Raw genomic sequence first — 18,052 nt, 5'->3', positions numbered from 1 at the left:
ATTTAAAAATTACCTATCCATCTAAGCCACTAGTTAAAAATTAGTTGATTTCCCTGTGCCCGTTCCCGGTACCCATTTTCAGGTGGCAAATAGGGTTCTTTTAGGAGGCTAGGACCTAACTGATTTAAATATATTTATGTTGTAGTTGATTTATCTCCATTTTTGTTGCATGTAAGAGTAAGTCTAACTAAGAACTAAGTGTTGCCTCATTGCATCACGTGAGATAAAAAATGCTTGAATGAAAACATGCTTTAAAAATAGGTTAATTTCCAAATTCGGCATAGGGGCTTTGCAAAGCTGGGACATGTACCCTTATCCCCTTGCTTATTCCTATGCCACAAAGATAGTTTTTTAGGATACAATGAAGGAAGTCAACAGTGTGAGAGCCATCTATTTAACAGTAAGTACTTGACTTAATTTGAAGTTAGACAGTATGTCTAATAGAAATGGCCCATTTTTTGTGGCTGTAGCATCTTGACAACTCAGAATTTCATTTAGCCGTTTAATGAAACTCCATGTCGTATGGTTTCAGATGAGTGTCTTAACTCTTTTGATAGGTAATACTGATATGGTCATTAGAGTTTTGCTGGATGCAGGATTTACAAATGAACTTGCCCAAAATTATTGGAGTAAACTGTCTCTGTAAGTATTCTTTTTATTGATGGTGATTTTTTTGGTGCACTTCAAGGTTTTACAACAAAATAAAATGCATGTGTGTGTATATACAGATATACAGTTAATGTTTACACAGGGCAGATATTTAATTCACAGTTATGCACTTAAATGTCAACCCTTGACATAGGAACTTGTGAGAATTCCAGTCAGTTTTCATTTTAAATCTTATTTTTCTTACAGTGATGGAGTTGTTGCACAATTTGTTGTTACAGATGGTGGAATCACTAGAGTGTTCCCAAAAAGGTAACAATTATTATAAAATAGTATAATATGAGAATTTTGAAACCTGAAAGGGTGGAATGTTAGGTAATGGATTTATTGAATGAAAAACAGCTTCTCCTACAGTCCAATCTCTGCTGATAACTATGAAATGAATGGAGTGTCTTGATTTTCGTTGATTTTACCTGTGTCACTGCTTGAAACTGATCTGTAACATTATTTCCATAGCCAGTCCTTGTAATCCAAATTTCTAATCAGTGTAGAGTAGCAGTAACCGCAGTGCCCTTGTGGTAGTAGTGGGGCCCTGCTAATCCCTAATTACTCCTAAGCACTCAGTCATTTGGCAGGCTGCAAATACTGTAAAGCAGTAGGTAATTTATATATTTTTTTTAGACTAATAAGAGCAGACCAAATGGTCCAGGGACTTCAGGAGAGAAAAATGTATCGTTACCAGAGGGCAAAAAGGGAATGTGAAAGTGGTAGTATAATAAGCTAGACACCCCCATCAGTGACTGGGAACATTGAGGGCACCAGTACAGATATACCGGTAAATGGCAAATTTATTGATTTTCTTAGGTTATTCTGTGTTTCACCCAAATGGGAAAATAACAGTGAATTTTAGTCCCAAAATCAGTATATTTTCTGTTTTGGTGTTATTAATGATATAAAATCTTTTGGGGTGATTACTCAAGAGACAGCATGTGCTATAAAAGTTTGTTTATATTTTGTTGTAAGTAGTGTTGCAGTTCTATTTGTCTCAATATATCTAAAAACATTGAGACAAGATCCATCTTGTTCCAAGAATACTGTTTTCCTTTATTTTTTCCACTTAAAATAAAAAAAATAAAAATAATTACACCTGGCAGTTAACCAGTGAGAGGTGACAAAGTCTGAGGACTATATGAATGAATCTCACATAATTTCCAATTGTGAAACATCACCCCCGTCCCCTGTAGCTCAGCTTTAATGAGGTACTAACTATCTTTTTTTTTGATCACTATTTCTGTGTGATTAGGGCAGGAGAAGATTGGTTGGAAAATGCTGAAACTTATGAAGTCAGCTTCTATAAACGGAGTTTAGATAATGACAACTATATTTTCACAGCTCCGTACTACAACAGTAAGTCATCACTGTTTTGAAATGCCAGAGCTAACGAGTCCAATATAAGTGTACTTATGGAAGTTTCCTATACCAGTTGAGGTCACTGATAAAGCATGCAAGTGGAACACTCCATAAGAAAAAAAAAATCTTGGGATGTCACCCATTATTAAGCAAAAGGTAGCTAGGAGGGCACTACACAAGGGAAATCATAATTTGTCATCTACTCTGGTGGCCCTGCATGCGCAGAATTAACAAAGCTGAAAATATGCAGAGTACTGGTGTTCATTTATTATACTGAAACAGTGTTTTACAGAGATGCTTTGGCAGAAGTATTTTAAAAGGAAGCGAAAGAAAATCGCACTGGGGACAGTAACACTACCTAAGAAAGCCTTGTTTGAGCTGAGTTCTGTGTACTTCCTCAACACCAAGCCTAACTTGGGGGAGCAGGTATAACAGGCAACAGTCCCCAACTCTGCCCACTGCAGTGCTGCTTCATGTAAACTTTGCTTTTGAATTCTATTTCCAGTTGCGCTTATTCACCAAAACCAGTTTGTCTGGAATACCGTGATATTTAAGACCTATATATGCACAACAGTAAGCACTCGTTACTGATGTGAACAGCATTAACCTTGCCAAGCTCAGCTAAAAATGAGATGCTACCACAAATGACATACTCCTCTCTTAAACATATGGGATCTTTTATTGCTGTTATTTCATACTTATTTATTGCATCTTTTCTCAATAAAATAGTAACAAGGTAATTAAGTGAATTCCCCGAAGCCTTTGTTGTTCCTCAAAAACCTCCAGGGAATGTACTTCTAACTTGCTTTTTCATACGAAGCAGTGTTGAAAACAGGCTGAAGTCCATCAGAGGAGTAATTGCTGGGTAGTGAGCAGTGTCAGTATACTCTGCATTGAAAAATACACAGACGACAGCAGGATAAAATCTCTTTGGCTCCGATCCTGGTTTTAACAGAGCTGCTCACATGTGTAAAAGTATTCCTGGCTCTGCTTGCAGGAAAAAAGAAAAAAAAAAGAAAAAAAAAAAAAAAGCCTACAGAAACTTTATGAAGCAGTGAAACTGTGTACAAAAAGTGAATGAAGAAAAGTAAATAAAAATATTTCTCTTAGTCATCCAGATGTTGGTGATCTGAGCTCTTACAGGTGATAAACGCATAGTGAAACTAGGGCAGTGCTTTTGAATAAGGTTTTCTTCTTTAATAATTCTGGGTATTTCAATAATCATGAATTTCAGTTTCAGAGGAAGAGGCACTCATATCACCCTAACCATTTTTTTTTTCCCCTTCTATACTCTCAGAAAGTGGTGCCAATAGCTATGAAACAGGTATCATGGTAAGCAAGGCTGTGGAAATAACAATAAATGGGAAGCTTCTGAAACCAGCAGGTAAGATAGAGTGGTGCCGAATACATTCATTATTTGGTTGTTGCTCCACAGTGAATTAGAAATTTAATTGAGATTTCAAAGAAACTTCACTTTATATAACAATCTTTTCTCTGGGGCTCTTTTAATCTTGCTGGTGGAAATCAAGCCAAAGATCTGGCTGGGTTTGAGTAAGAGTGTTTAATTTATTAGTCTCATGAAGGATGTTGGTGGTCAGAAAACTGAGCAAAACTCATATTTTATCCTTTTCCAGTTTAATAATTTAGATGTTATTATAGTTTTCCCCCCTTTTTTTAGGATTCTACAGTTACCTTATTTTTTTTTCATTTTACTAAAAAAGACTTTCATGTATTTCTTGTTAGTTGTTGGAATAAAAATTGATGCAACCAGCTGGATGGAAAATTTCACAAAAACCACAATCAAGAGCCTGGTAAGCAATTGACCAAGTCTTTTTTGAGCTTTATTTGCATTTCTCAAAGCTTCAGATGCAAATAGGTCTAACAGCTCTTTGTGCCAGAGTCACACTGATGCGTAGTTGCCAAGTAGTTGTGGTATTTAAATCATCCAAATGCACAAAATAAATCTATGTCGAAACAGGCTGTATTTTGTATGTGTCTTGCTTTCATAATTATAGAACATGGATGAAGACACAGAAAAATGACCTATTCCAGCCAGTAGGCTCCCTACTAAGATTCTGCCGTAGCAGTGAATAAAATCTGCAGAATAATTGGTTTAAAAAAAGCCCAACAAAACAACAGAAAAAAGCCAATCTATTTTTATTTACTATGGAGCATGCATAAGCAGAGAACAGTAAGGGTTTATATGGCAACCAACGTCACGGCATTTCAGCAGAACTTAATGACCCTTTCATTCCTCACTTCTAATGCTTAGGTGTAAATAGGAAGGAGGAGAGGCCAAATCAAGGGAAAAACTGAGGAATTAATAATACATTAATAGTACAGCAGAGGTACAAAATGAAGATAATTATGTAACAATTGGATGCGGCAATGTTGCACATTGTTGCACGTTGGCAAAAATACATAACTGAAAAAAAAGTAAGGAAGAGGAGTATCTCAGAATTCATTTGAGATGAGTGACTGCAGCATTGTCCAGTAGTAGGAGACAGTTATGTCCGTGTGTATATACATATTGCAAGAAAAAGAGAAAAACCTGTTGTTAATCAAAGCCATACAAGCTAACTGGAGATGGTGGGCTTCCTTTATCACACGGGATTCCCGAGCTTTGAGACTGGTGAAGCTTTTCATGGTCAAAAAAGATACTTGGCAGCATGTTTTCTGGATTTTCTTTCTGTATCCCAAGCACATGGAAATGCACGTGTTTTTTCTCCTTTACTTTATACCCACAACACTGACATCCTGGCAAGTCCCCCAGACTATTTCTCTCTAATATATTGAGCATTCTTAAAAAGGGAGATGTATCAAAGAGTTTGTGAAAGACAGTAGAGCTTGTGCTGTCAATAATTACTGAATACAGATTGTTCAGAGATATTTCTGATAAATGACACACACTCAAAATTAATTTTGATTAATATACAGATATTGAAATTCAAATCACTTGTTCTTGTCTTGATTGATTAATATCACTGTGAAATATAGTTTCCTTTGACACATTTTTGTGAAGATTACTGTGCTTCTGTTTTTTAGTGCAACAGTGAAATCTGTGGCTGTGAGAGAAACAGTATGGTAAGAATATGTTCACTTTATGAATATCTGGCAGATTATGAAAATTCACTTATTCTCTCTAGATTTATCTAAGGCAACTATTCTATCATTATTGTTTGAGGGTTAATTTTACAGAAAACGGGACTTAGTCATTTGTGTCTTGAGAAAGAGATGAAGATTAGGAGGGGAGGGGGTGAAAGAAGATACAAAAGTCAGGTGAAGTACTTGCAAGAATCATTGCAATGAGGTTATGAGAACTAGAGGAAAGGAAAAAAAATAGAGTAAGAGCAATAGAAAATTATGTGAAGAAAAATGTGAGAAAGACGTAAAAGTAACTTTCAGAGCAAGAGGTGAATCCTAAGAAAAGGGGAGAATTAAAAAAAAAAAAATAAAAAAGAAAACCCTGAGAAAAAGAACACTAGAAGAAAAAGACCTTAGAGAAGGATAAATGCAAAGTGAAAAGCACCAGAATACGGGATGTGCAGTCATTAGCCATCCTCCTCTCCTCTGTTCCCAGCCCATTCAGGATCTGGGGATCCTGTGCACTCAGGAGAGCCTAGCTTCAGGGGCAAGCACAGTATCAGATTCTGCCATGTGCTTAAAAGCTTCCTCCGCTCAGGTCTTCCGTGAATTCTTTCGTGGAGGGTGGAGATCCTTAAATGCAGGAGTTACAGCAAAAAGGGTACGCTGGGAGGTTCTCTATTTGGCCTCGCTGCTCTCTCTCCAGTCTCGGACTGCAAGGATCTTTTACAAAGTGCAAAGCGCAGGGAACCAGTGGGCTTCCCAGTCCTGCACCTGACATCTGGAAGAAACCCACTACAGTCCTTGGCAAGTGAAAATAAGCACGACTAGTGAGCTGACAGTCTGCCCTTAAGACTTTTACCATTAAAAGCTGCAAATGGAAAAGGACTTTAAGCATGGCTGAAGCACATGAGAAGTTATAGTCCCTTATTATGAGTTGAGATTCAATTATAATCAGACTTAATAAGGATATAGCACTCAGAACTAGCAAAGTATTGAGCAAATAAGAATTTACAAAACAACTTTTATGAAATTAAGCCACAAATAAGCCTTTGATCTGAACAAACTTTTATAATACTGATAATGCTGCTTATTATAGCTTAATATTGGCCCTTGGCTATGGGGTTGTGATTTAGCCTGAGCCACATAGATTTGAAGATACTTTTTAAGTGTTGAATAAAAAATAGTTTCTTACAGAGTGTTCTCTTGACAAATCCTTTCTGCAAAGCATATTTTACTTTCTCATAATAGCATGTGGACTGTGTTATCCTTGACGATGGTGGATTTCTTTTGATGTCAAATCGGGATGAGTATACACAACAGGTATGTATATTTTTAAGGACAGAACATGAAATAAAATAGGAAGATGTTTTAAGAGAAAAAAATAGCTTTCCACTCTTAGCTTACTCTAAGAATAACATTTCCAAATCACAAAAAAATTTGTTGTATCAGAAATTCCAGTTATTTTGTTAGTCTTTTGCACAACCTTATTTATGGTTCAAGATGCCGTACTTCTACCAAGTTGCATTCTTTCTGCTCCGCCCTTAGGCTGGCCCATGGACTTATGATGGTGAGGGCAGGTAGTATGGCATACACACACCTTCTTTCCCATATTCTTCTTGTTCTTCCCCAAGGAAGGTGGTCTCATTGACAATGCATTTAACAATTACTGTCTAACTGGAGTTCTCCAACTAAGTTTTTGGGAGAGAAATCATCAAACAAAGAAATAAATACGTAAGCAGCACAAGCGGATGAGGTGTGTAGAGGGAAAAATAGTAGGGGGTTGAAATCAGAACTGTTCACTTTTTAGTGATAAAAATACTTGAAAATACTTTAACTTATCTCCATATATTTTCCCTAATCAGATTGGAAGATTCTTTGGTGAAATTGATCCTGGCTTGATGCGAAACCTGATTAACATGTCCCTGTATGCCTTTAACAAGTCGTACGACTATCAATCGGTCTGCGATCCTGAAGAAGAGCCAAAGCAAGGAGCTGGACTTCGTTCTGCTTATGTGGTCAGTAGCCCCTTGTGAGGTGACTGGCATTCCCTTAAAAGTGTGCAAGTGTTTATGCAAGTAACATAATGTCTCTTCCTTTTCTCCCAGCCTACGATAACAGATATTTTGCATCTAGGATGGTGGGCTTCGGCAGCTGCCTGGTAAGTGCAAGTGTGTCAGAAATCTGTATGTCCAAACCAGAGTTAATCAGTAGGTTGAAACTGTATTAGTCTGAACCCTTTGTTTCTGCAGTTTCTCATGGTGTAAATTCTTAGCTATGTCTCCAAACTCCTTGGGAAATTCAGTGTTCTGTCAACAGTTGAATTCAAAACTGCTCTTGCCAGGTTTTGTGATTGCGTGTTCTGACTACAAAATCAGCTTCAGGAAGCAGAGTTGGGATTAATGGTCTAAGTCTGACCGGCAGGTGCGAAGGTTCAGATGAAGTTATTATGTTTAGAATTATTGATCACTTGATTCCCTCTTTCAGAATATCCTTTTTCCCTTTTTCTAGCAAGAAGCCTTGAGAAAATCAGTGTTTGCTTTTCAGTGAATCATCTTACAAGAACACATGAAGCTTCTCTATTGCAAAATGTAAAGAAATCTGGCTTCAGGCTGCAGGATATCCAATACGTTATCCAATGGCACAGTTCAGTTACAGGTTCTCATGATAATTATTAGTTGGTTCTTTGAAATGGAATGTGAAAAGCACTACTGAACTATCTAAAGGAAGCAAATACATATAAAGCATTTTGGATAATTCTATAGTCATGTGTCCTAGCATTTTCTAGCTGAAAGGGAAAAGTTGCTTTATTTGGACTGTTGTGGAGTTTTGGGATTGATCTTGAGAGAGGCAGAATTACACCAGTAATTGGGTTTATCTTCCACGAACACAATACTGTATCTTTAAAACCAAAGATCCATTAAGGAGCTTTCTTTTCTTTTGACTTTGGTTTGTGCATTATTAGTAATAGCTACAGAAATAATTTTACCTGTTTCAGAGCCATGTAGATAGACACCCCTACCAGCTACTTACCCCAGCACCAAGTGGGATAAGTAACTGGGACTGATGTGATACTTTTGCATTGGTGTGAATTGCACCCTTGGAGATTGTTGGTTCCTTTTTCTAAAGTTTTGTTATGCTTATTTTATATAATACTTATCAAACTGGAACAAATTACCTACTTTATGAAGCTAAGAGTTAAAATATATAACAGCTGAATAAACATATAGTAATTTTCTCACGGATAGCACTATGAAAACTGTATGTTGTTTTTTATTGTTGGTGACATTTTGTTAACAGCAAAAGCAAAAATCTCCGTTTTCTTGCACAACAGCAAACCTCAAAAACTGGAGATGGGCAATAATCCAGAAGAGAAACTTGAGCCCTTCTCAAGCAGAGAAACTTTAGGTTATCAGTGTTCAAATCAGAATCAGTGGTCTGGACTCAATTTAGACCTGCGGTTTATTTTGTGTGATGTTTAACTTGAAAGCACGTCATGAAAGTACTTTCTGTGGACATGTTTTTAATGGAATCTAGGTCAGAAGCAGGCAGAGAAGGCCATTAAGCAAGCAGAGTGAAAAGGGCTGACCAAAAATGGATTCAGTGAGACACCTGGCAAAAGCAAATGCAGAGAAATAAGAGAAACCAGGTTATTAAAGAAAACTATAGTGTTTCAGGCAACAATGCGGGATAAAGGTGTGAGAGATAATTTTCAAAATTTATATGCAATACGTCAGCATTTAGTTAAGAGAGAACGTATCATTTCTCCTTCATGCTCTTTTAACTCAGAAGATTTTACAGTTTTCCCAGGCTGCCTTTTTCACTCAATTCCCTGTAAATTCTGTTGAATCCTCACAAAGGATTACTGTTTTCTGTCAGCAAATGGCAGGGGAGGTTGGAACTAGATGATCTTTAAGGTCCCTTCCAACCCAAACCATTCCATGATTCTGTGAATGGCGTCAGGTCTCTGCTCATCCGTGATGACTGGTGCATTGTCCAGCTGATCGCTCACGGCACAAAGTTGTGGATGTGAATCCAGAGCTCCTGCAGGCAATGCCTCCACTGGAAAGGTGACAGGCAGATGCTGTTTCTTTATGCATGGATCACACTGGGTAAGGAGAAAAGGAAAAAAAATCTTGGAGGTTGAATAAAGTTATACGGTCCCTTCTCTCTGCAGAAGAAGCGCTAATGCAGGATGAGATGAGGAGAGATCAAGTATTATTTTTAGGCAGAAGGAAACCTAAAACATGATGACAGGAAACTTCAACTTAAGAAGGTTTAAGCATAAACAGGGAGTCAGGGAACCTAAATTGCGATTCCTGTTTTGACAGGTTGGTAGAGGAGAAGGGGGCCATGTATGTGGCAAGCCGGTACTTGCTTCAAGTGAATAAAATAGGAAGAATATGATCATGAGCAAAGGAAAATAAATAAATGGAGCTCTTTAAGCCTAAGTGTTCAGCAGCATCTAGGAGGAAAATATATTCTATACCTCAAGAGCAGGAATAGAGATGGTTTTAAAAGTCAACTGCTACAGTAATGGCTTTTATAATATACTTGTAATATTCCAGTGTTCATCTCCTTCTCAGCAATTTAATAAGCCTTAATCAGTATAAAGTATCTAACGCAGGAGCATTTTTCCTGAGCGTGTTCAAAAGGAGTTCTGGTTAGTTTCAGTGCTAGAGGGACGCCAACATGCATCTTCCACCTCCTGCAGAGGTATAAAAGGAGGACATGGATGGCATGATAACATTTCCATTATGTGAGTTATGAGCACAAATGACAGCAAATCTCAACAGTAGCATAAAAGATTAGCGTGAAAGAAGACCTGGCAGAAAGCGTGGAAAGAAAACCAGGGCCAAACTGTAAGGTTTAAAGAAACACAGCTTCATTAACTGGCAAAAGCATAATTAGCCACGATGATTCCATTGTTAATTATTCTTATTTGAGTAGTTTTTAAGGACCCAGTAAAACACAAAGATGGCAAAAAGCTTTTAACAAATGTATATTGTCTTTCTGTGTTCAGGTCTATCTTACAGCAGCTGTTTTTGAGCTTGACTTTTCCACGTTTCCTTGAGGCAGGTAAGTCCAGGGAATGTTAAAGAGTCAACTTTGAGTGAAGTAGAAGGTAAGAATCTAGGCTGGGGGCCATATTTGGATCTCCCCATTGTGTCTCTGACTTAAAAATGTCCTTGTTTATTTATTTATTTTCTTCTTTCTGTCAGCTGACATGGAAGATGACGATTTCGGTGCTGCCCTGCCTAAAACAAGCTGTATCACTGAGCAAACTCAGTATTTCTTTGAAAATGACGATAAATCTTTCAGTGGGATTGTAGACTGTATAAACTGCTCCAGGTAAATTTTCTTCAATATAAATAATAACTTTTTGGATATTCATTTATTTTACAAAAGATAATGACACTGTTATAAGAACAAAAAAAAAAAATTAGTTTGGATTAATGACACCACACTTACAGAAGGAAGACAAAGAAGTATAGAGGCAGTAAAACGATAAATTTCATTGTCTTTGTATTTCTTTAGAATGAATTTTAATTGTAATAATTGAAGAATTATAGAAATACTTCAGTAAAATTTTTTATAGTCTGTATATGCTTCATCAAAATTGTATTTCTGTTTCTGCTACAATTTATTTTCTTGTAATTTATTATGTGAATTTAAAGGCCTTCTGCAATATTCAGAAGATTATTTTCTTTAATCTGGTTATCCACTAGAATTTTTGATGGCCAAGAGATTATGCAATTTATCTTCACATTTACCTTCTAGTCAACAGTGCTCATGATTTAAGAGCTGTGGGTCTTATTAAGCAAACCACGCTGTTTTGTTCTGTGATTAAAAGAATTATTCTTCAGGTGCCATGTGCCTGTTCAAGATGATGTTTAATATTAAAAAAATTGGATACTTCAGAAACATAACAACTTGGACCTAATTCTGCATTTCATACAAAAGCCTGCTGGGTTGAAAGTTTCCATACATGAAGACTTTTTGAAAACGTCTTAGAAATTAAAATTAACAGTCAGATTTCAAAGTTCTTGAAGACCATATTTCAAGGCAGGAAAGAAAGACAGAGGACATTGGGGAATGGTGAATACAGCCGAAACACCCAGACATTTTTTTCTATTTCCCTACTTCCTCCTCCATGTTGCTAGTATGTGTTTGTGTGGTTCCTGGTTGTACAGAGAACTCATTAAGCTGGGGGGTTGGGGTTTGGTTTGGTTTTTTGTAAGTTTGGGTTTTTTTGTTTGTTTGTTTTTTTAATCTGGTGAGTTTTCAGAAGAGTTCTTTAGTTCAGTTTACTGAAAGACTACAGAAATTACTAAGATAATATTGCAAAAATAGTGCCACAGTGTGGGAATGAGTATGAAAGGACAATTTAAGCTGGTTAAATCAACCAGATATGTAATCACAACATCAGTTATTTAATTAACAGGTATTTTGTCCTCTTATTCTACCCAATAAGTGGTACGAACTCATCGTCTGTGAAATTTCAGAAATAACCTGATCATTTCACATCTAAGTAATGTAACTCTGCTTTATAGAGTGGTAACCACCTATAGAAAAAAATTTGTTTGTTATTTTATACATGTATGAAAATGTATTTAGAATCCGCTATGAAAACGTATTTAGGATCCACTAAAAGCAATTAACCTGTTAGATTAACAGGTTTCCCCACTAACTTAAAGGCCTTATGTGGAATTATATGTACATAAAAATGCAACAAGCACACATTCAATACACAGCATACATACCCTAAACCTCTGTCTCTCCCTTCTTACAAACAGGTTTATGCGTTGGGGTTTTGTTTGTTTGTTTGTGTTTGTGAATGGGGGTTTTCTCAGCGTTGTTAGGGGAAGAACTGAGGCTGAACTGATTTCTCAGTACAGCTACTGTTGCAGCAGTACAGAGCTGGCTATTAATTCAATTAAAGTCATTTTATGCTCTTTCCCATTTTTTCCACTACTAAGTCTAGTTAAAAGGGGGAACCGTGGAAATGTCGAAAAGACTACAAAATTTGTTATAAATGTTTCTTGCTGTTCATTAATGGAAAAGATAAACAGTAGCAGACAGACTGAATCTGTGAAGTTGGATTCCTTTTATTCCAATACTGTATTCCCTTCTCAAATACGGATTTCCTTGCTTCATTTAAACATAGGTTTTTGTTGGCTTTTTTTCCAGACTTTATCACGCAGAGAAGATTTCAAACACCAATCTAGTATTCATTATTAGTGACAGCCAACTGCTGTGCCGCTCCTGTGACCCAAAGCCATTGATGCAAGCGGAGAAGCCGGGTATCCTTTAAAATCAAGTTATTTAGTAGTGTGGATTGATTTTTGGCTATGATACGCTGGGATATATTTGGAAAAAAAAATGTCCTGTTTATGTGCATGTTAGTAGCATGGTTGCCATTGGAGTACTTGAAGCAGCAGATATTTGTGGGTGACATCACAAATCATCTGAGACAGCAGTCATTGAGGTAGAGAGAAAAGCTGTTATTTGTGAGGAACTAAACAGAAATGGGCTCACAGGGACTTAATGAAGTTTCCAAGAGACAGATGCAATGTCTTGGATCCAGGACAGAATAATGACATGCAGCTGGATAGGCTGGGGGTGGAGTGACTAGAAATAGCTTTGCAGAAAAGGACTTGAGGATCAAGATGGGCAAGAAGTTGAACATCAGTTACCACTGTGCCTTGCGATGAAGAGGGCCAGTCACATCCTGGGCTATGGTAGCAAAAGTGTAGTCAGCAGGTTGGGAGAATTGATCCATCCCATCTCTTTAGCACCGGTGAGACCACATCTGGAGTGCTCTGTACAGTTTGGGGCTCCCCGGTACCACAGTGACATATTGGAGGAAGTCTAGTGAAGGGCCACCAAGGTGGTTGGCATCTGGAGCACAGGACAGGCAAGGGGAGCCTGAGAGTCCATGGTTTGTTCAGCCTTTAGAAAAGACAAGGGTATGTCTGTCTAGAGAAATAATCAAAAAGGGCACCACCAAGATAGAAGTGTTTGATCATGAAAAGGTGAAATGCTGCCCTGATGCCTGCAACACTGAGGTGAAGTGATGGAGGCACTTTGGTATGCTCAGTGCCAATGAGAACTGCTTAGTTCTTGTGGAAGTTCTTTAACCATCAAAGGCTAGAGTTGCTGCTAGCACAGAATTTCTTCAGAGCTGACTGGAGACATAGGTGGCATACATGCTAAGCAGAGTCCTTGCATCACGTGGATTGAAATTAAAAGCATGTGAAAGGTTGTTCTGATTTACAACCACCTTCATGCCAATCTCTATGCCCCTAGCCTGTTCACTCCAGTAGATAGCTGCAGGTGATGATGATGGAAATACATAAAAACAACATACACATATTCTAGGCCAGGAGAAATTCACCTTAATTTTTCTCTGCTCTATATGCGTGAGGATAGCATGCCAGAAATGGTAAATCAAGTCATGTTTTGGATTATTATGACAGAATATGGAAAACAATTAGTAATACCTTTGTCCATGTCAGGAAGTTAGTTGAGACAGCCTCTCCCATTCCTGAAAGAAAAGCAGATGCTGGTAGAGATGACTCTGTTTCTTTGGCACAAGCAATGTGTTCATTGCCACATTAATACAACTGGAATTTCACCTATGTTTGGGCTGAAAAGGAAGTTACATTGGGGTGGAAGCAATATCCATGTCATCACAGAACTATGTAAACACAGCCAAATATTCTAATCGGCTCCAGTCCATGACAGTTTGATTAACTGTTGCCACTGTCTGAATTTATAGACACCACTCACTATAGAAAATGAAGCACGTTTGATGGGAAATGGGCACATGAAGTACATTTCCCTGTGGGACCCAAACCTTCTAGAAAGCAGTAAATAACCTCAAAAGGCAGCCAGAGCAGCTGGGTGGGCTTACATTGACTAAATGAACTATTTCATTTTTGTTCCAACTATGCAGCACTAAGCTATTCTCTCTTTACTATAACTAAGGTACATTGTGAAATGCAGATGTAGCATAACATCACACAAGCAGACAGAATGACCTCTGGGTGCTATTCAGAGGGTTATTATTAGACTCTGCTTCCTTCTGGCTGGTACAGCTTTGCTCGTGCACATGGTCTTTTAGAACATTTCTACGTTTCGACTTCCCTTTCAGCTGGGCCCCGGCAGAAGAGAGGGGAGGTGGGTCTGATAAGATCTGAATGAAGACAGATGTAGATCTGTAGAACTAAATTCCCTGTCCTCTTGCTGTCTCTTCCATTGGGCATCTCCGCTCATTGCAGTGAGGCTGCTCCAGTACTCCACAGTAGGGCATGGATAGGATTCCTTCAGGTATAAGTTAGAGCTACTAAGATAAGTAAAGCTTTGGTGCCTGATTTTTATAAAACACTCTTGCTTAGCTTTCATGTGTGTACTGCCAACAGTGGAATAAAAAAAAGCTTAACATACTGAATGGTAACATAAGCAGGTTTCAACAGAAGAGGCTTTTGCAGTTTGCCTTTCAAGTACACTGCCATGACTTGTGTCCCTTGTTAGCCTGTGGCAAATGTGAAGTATAGTACTTACATCTAAATATCAGCAATTACAGATTTCAAAGATGTAAGCTAAAGTATTACCTCGTGTTTACAGTTAGCTAATTAATAGCATGCCACCGCTCCCGTTTCTATCCTGCTGTTCTGCTGTTAGTTTGGACAGCATTTTCTCTGTCTCCCTTCATCACTGAAATGCTAATGAGATCTGATTAGGTTTTCTGTCATTTACCATCAAAGTCTACAGTGGGATGATCTTGTCTATGATATTTGGGGTAATATAGGTGTACACATCATAAACCCAGCAGTTCTTCTAGGCCTTCACTGCAATTTTCAGCCTGTATGTAACTTTACTTTCCAAACAGGCTTCTCGCTTTTACTGTGTTTCTTCATTTTAGCAGAATAAATCAGTGGTAACGTGTGCTATAACCAATAAGTACCATTGAAAATTTACTACTTCGTCAAATATGTTCTGTAATATTTATGCGATGGTAATAAAAGCAATACAGAAAATCTTAAAAAGCCCTCAGCTTTTATATTTATTTATCTTGTGTACAGTTCTGGAAGTACTGGCTCTAAAAAGTCATGCAGGATGTTTATTTTCTTGATTAAAGCAGTGTAAAAAAAAGGGTATCTGATTTCAATTTATCTGGAGGGTTGGTTTGGTTTGGTTTTCTTTAATTTAAACAAGGTACGGTGACTATTGATGTTTATTTCGGTACTATCTGAATTAGCATAAAACTTCTCCCACGAAAGTAAAAACAGAATGTTAATCCTGCTAATGTACGGTGCATGAAAAACAGTCATGGTCCTTAACCAGAGAAACAGATGAAGGGCCAAATCCTTGCGAAATGGTCAAACAACCCAGATACAGAAAGGGACCTGATGTCTGTTTTGATGAAGCCAAACAGGTAAAACTGAACTTGTAAGACTTTAGGACTATCTTTAAAAACAATTGTAGAGCTGTTTTAGAAGAGCAGTGAAAACTGCATTTAAATGTACCTTGGTGCCTGGCAACCTTTCTATCTATCACTAAACATACTGTTCACTCTAGATCATAGCCACTCTATTTTAAGTATCCCATGATTAACATAAAATTAACAGCTGCTTTCTTATCTGCCTTTCCTGTAACCATTGCACTTTCACACATGATTCCCTCTAAAAAAACCCCCAAACATCAGCAAGCGTAAATCTGACGGTCCCTGTAAGGTGCTGTGAAATTCAGTTCCTCAATGGCTTTCACACCTAGATGATAATCCTGGCTTAGAGGTAATATTTTTATATTAGCTTTTCCAAATATTATTTAAGATGCTGATAAATGATAAAAAATATTATATCTGGTTTAGGATACTGTTCCACTTAGAAAATCTGCAAACATGTATTGACCTTAGGTCACATTTTTAATAGGTATAAAACAGCAAACTTTGCTGCTTAGTACTCCCTGCGCTGTATAAAATAAAGTTTTGAAGCAGAAAAATTATAACTGTGCCACAGATATAATTTACTTTGAGTATAATCTCTTACCTTTCAAAATACTGTATGAAATAGAATATGTTGAATTCAAATTGATCTGAATAAATTTCAAGACAAAAGGTATTGAACAGGGAAGTATCTGCCGTTATAGAAATATTTTAAAAATGCATTTTTAATGCCTTATCCCATTTCTGCAAATGAAAGATTGTCCAAAAGTAGTGCAGTTAGTTGGCTATCACTGCCATATACCAGGTTTTAATCCAGTATATTCTCTGTGTTTCTTTAGTGGGGCATAACGTTTGAGAAGTCTGGAGTGTTAAAGAAGTCCAGACAGTTGGTATTCAATGCATTTTTCTAGTAACCAAATGGTACTTTAAAAAGGAAGTCTTCTTACTGGCCAACAAAGGTTAAACAAAGTTGAAAACCCATCCAAAAGCTATTTGGTCATTGTAAATATTCCAAGTCTTCCTGATACGATTGTGTGTGAAAGTACAACTCTTGCTCACTAGCTTGATGTGCTAATCAGTGTGTAAGTCATGTGTTTTGTAACAGTGGATTGTTTTGGTTAAGTTTATTTGCAAAATTTGCTGTGAATCTCTTGCTCTTGGGTGGATGCTTTCACATTAACTCTGCCAACTGCCAGCAATCTGCATGATATCTCATCTTGTATGTCTTTTTTTCTGTGTTTTCTTTCCTTTCCTCTACTTGCTACTTTGCCCGTTATTAATAGGATCAGCCTATATGCACAACGAGTCGTGCCTCTGCCATGACGTCCGCTCCTATCTTCATTTTTCTGCAAGTTTTCATGTGGTGTGGATGGTCAGTTACTTTCTCTAATTTTTTGTTTTGTTCTTGGCTTAAAAAATTAGCAGAATTTTTTACTTACTAAGCATACAAAAGAAAACAGAATGAAGCGAGCCCTAAAAGCAACAATCTGGAGCAAATTATTATTGCAATATTAAGGGAAATTAAATATGAAAAAACCCTGTCTGGAGCCTTATAAATCAGAATTACAGAACACAAGGGCCTCTCCCATAGCAAATACAAAGACAAGGAACCTGTTGGGTTTATATGGTTGGCTCTTTTGAGATTGCACATGTACCAACTGAGTCAGTGTCATTCCCTTCAGCGCATTTGCCCCTTGTCCCTGTTGAAATCAATCAGAAGAAGAAGGTTTTCTGCACAGAGACAAAGGTACAAAGTAATTAGAAGAGACTATAATACCTGTGAAAATAAAGTTCTACCTAGGGATAGCAAAGATGAATGCTCTGTATAAGAATACTGGGAGCGGTGCTATTGGGAAGAGCAAGGAGTTTCCACTGCATTCAAGTTAACACAAATGTTAATGATGGAAGGTAATAGTGTGCATCAATTTGGTTAAACGATGAAATCAGTAAAATAATATTTTTGCTTTTTAACTTTTTGTAACATCAACATATTGATTGCCTTACTACAGCAGAAGGTAGGTTTTTTCTTCTAAGTACATGGATACGTGAAGTCCTGTATGTTGACTTAGTGAAGGCTCTGGGGTTCATAATGAAAGCCTTGATATTTCAGACTGTGTTGCGTTTAATAGTGTGAGAGTGTGCACTACTGTGCTAGTGACATATTTTGCTGATCTAATGAGAATAAAACTCATGACCTTGTACACTGGAGGGGTTCCTGATCAATATTATTACGCAGAAAACCACTAGAGGGAGATACTAACATATCTATCAAAGTAAAGGCAGCTGAGAAGCAGAAATGGAACCTTAGAGATCATTTTTCAGAGTTAGTGTAATAACATATTTAAAATTGTAAACATTTAGAATACTCGTTTTCTCAGTAATTTATGTTCCTATTATACCTGGGGGAAGGTTCACTTAATATCACCCGAACATCAGTGAAAAAAAGGGTAAAGCTCATTTAACAGCTGTATTTGAGTAATTTTGAAGTTTCCTATCCTGTAT

At 37.3% G+C, this 18,052-nt stretch overlaps 1 protein-coding gene across 4 annotated transcripts in view; it reads left to right on the top strand.

The window, feature by feature from the left end:
- The window catches only part of CACNA2D1 (calcium voltage-gated channel auxiliary subunit alpha2delta 1), a 429,793-nt gene that overhangs the window by 400,172 nt on the left and 11,569 nt on the right, over positions 1–18,052 (top strand). For all 4 annotated transcript variants that reach the window (XR_008465561.1, XM_054196028.1, XM_054196020.1 and 1 more), the window contains 13 exons: positions 558–642; positions 856–918; positions 1,910–2,013; positions 3,314–3,400; positions 3,760–3,827; positions 5,062–5,100; positions 6,352–6,423; positions 6,966–7,118; positions 7,209–7,261; positions 10,124–10,179; positions 10,323–10,452; positions 12,292–12,404; positions 15,459–15,541. Coding sequence is in view for 3 of the 4 variants with exons in the window: in XM_054196028.1 (XP_054052003.1) it covers positions 558–642; positions 856–918; positions 1,910–2,013; positions 3,314–3,400; positions 3,760–3,827; positions 5,062–5,100; positions 6,352–6,423; positions 6,966–7,118; positions 7,209–7,261; positions 10,124–10,179; positions 10,323–10,452; positions 12,292–12,404; positions 15,459–15,541 (1,106 nt within the window). In the remaining variant the exon portion in view is untranslated. The remainder of the gene's footprint in view (positions 1–557; positions 643–855; positions 919–1,909; positions 2,014–3,313; positions 3,401–3,759; positions 3,828–5,061; positions 5,101–6,351; positions 6,424–6,965; positions 7,119–7,208; positions 7,262–10,123; positions 10,180–10,322; positions 10,453–12,291; positions 12,405–15,458; positions 15,542–18,052) is intronic.

The sequence above is a fragment of the Rissa tridactyla genome, chromosome 1 (assembly GCF_028500815.1).
Source record: "Rissa tridactyla isolate bRisTri1 chromosome 1, bRisTri1.patW.cur.20221130, whole genome shotgun sequence".
Taxonomy (NCBI): domain Eukaryota; kingdom Metazoa; phylum Chordata; class Aves; order Charadriiformes; family Laridae; genus Rissa; species Rissa tridactyla.
The sequence above is the reverse complement of the archived record's forward strand: the minus strand, read 5'-3'. Positions and strand labels throughout refer to the sequence as shown.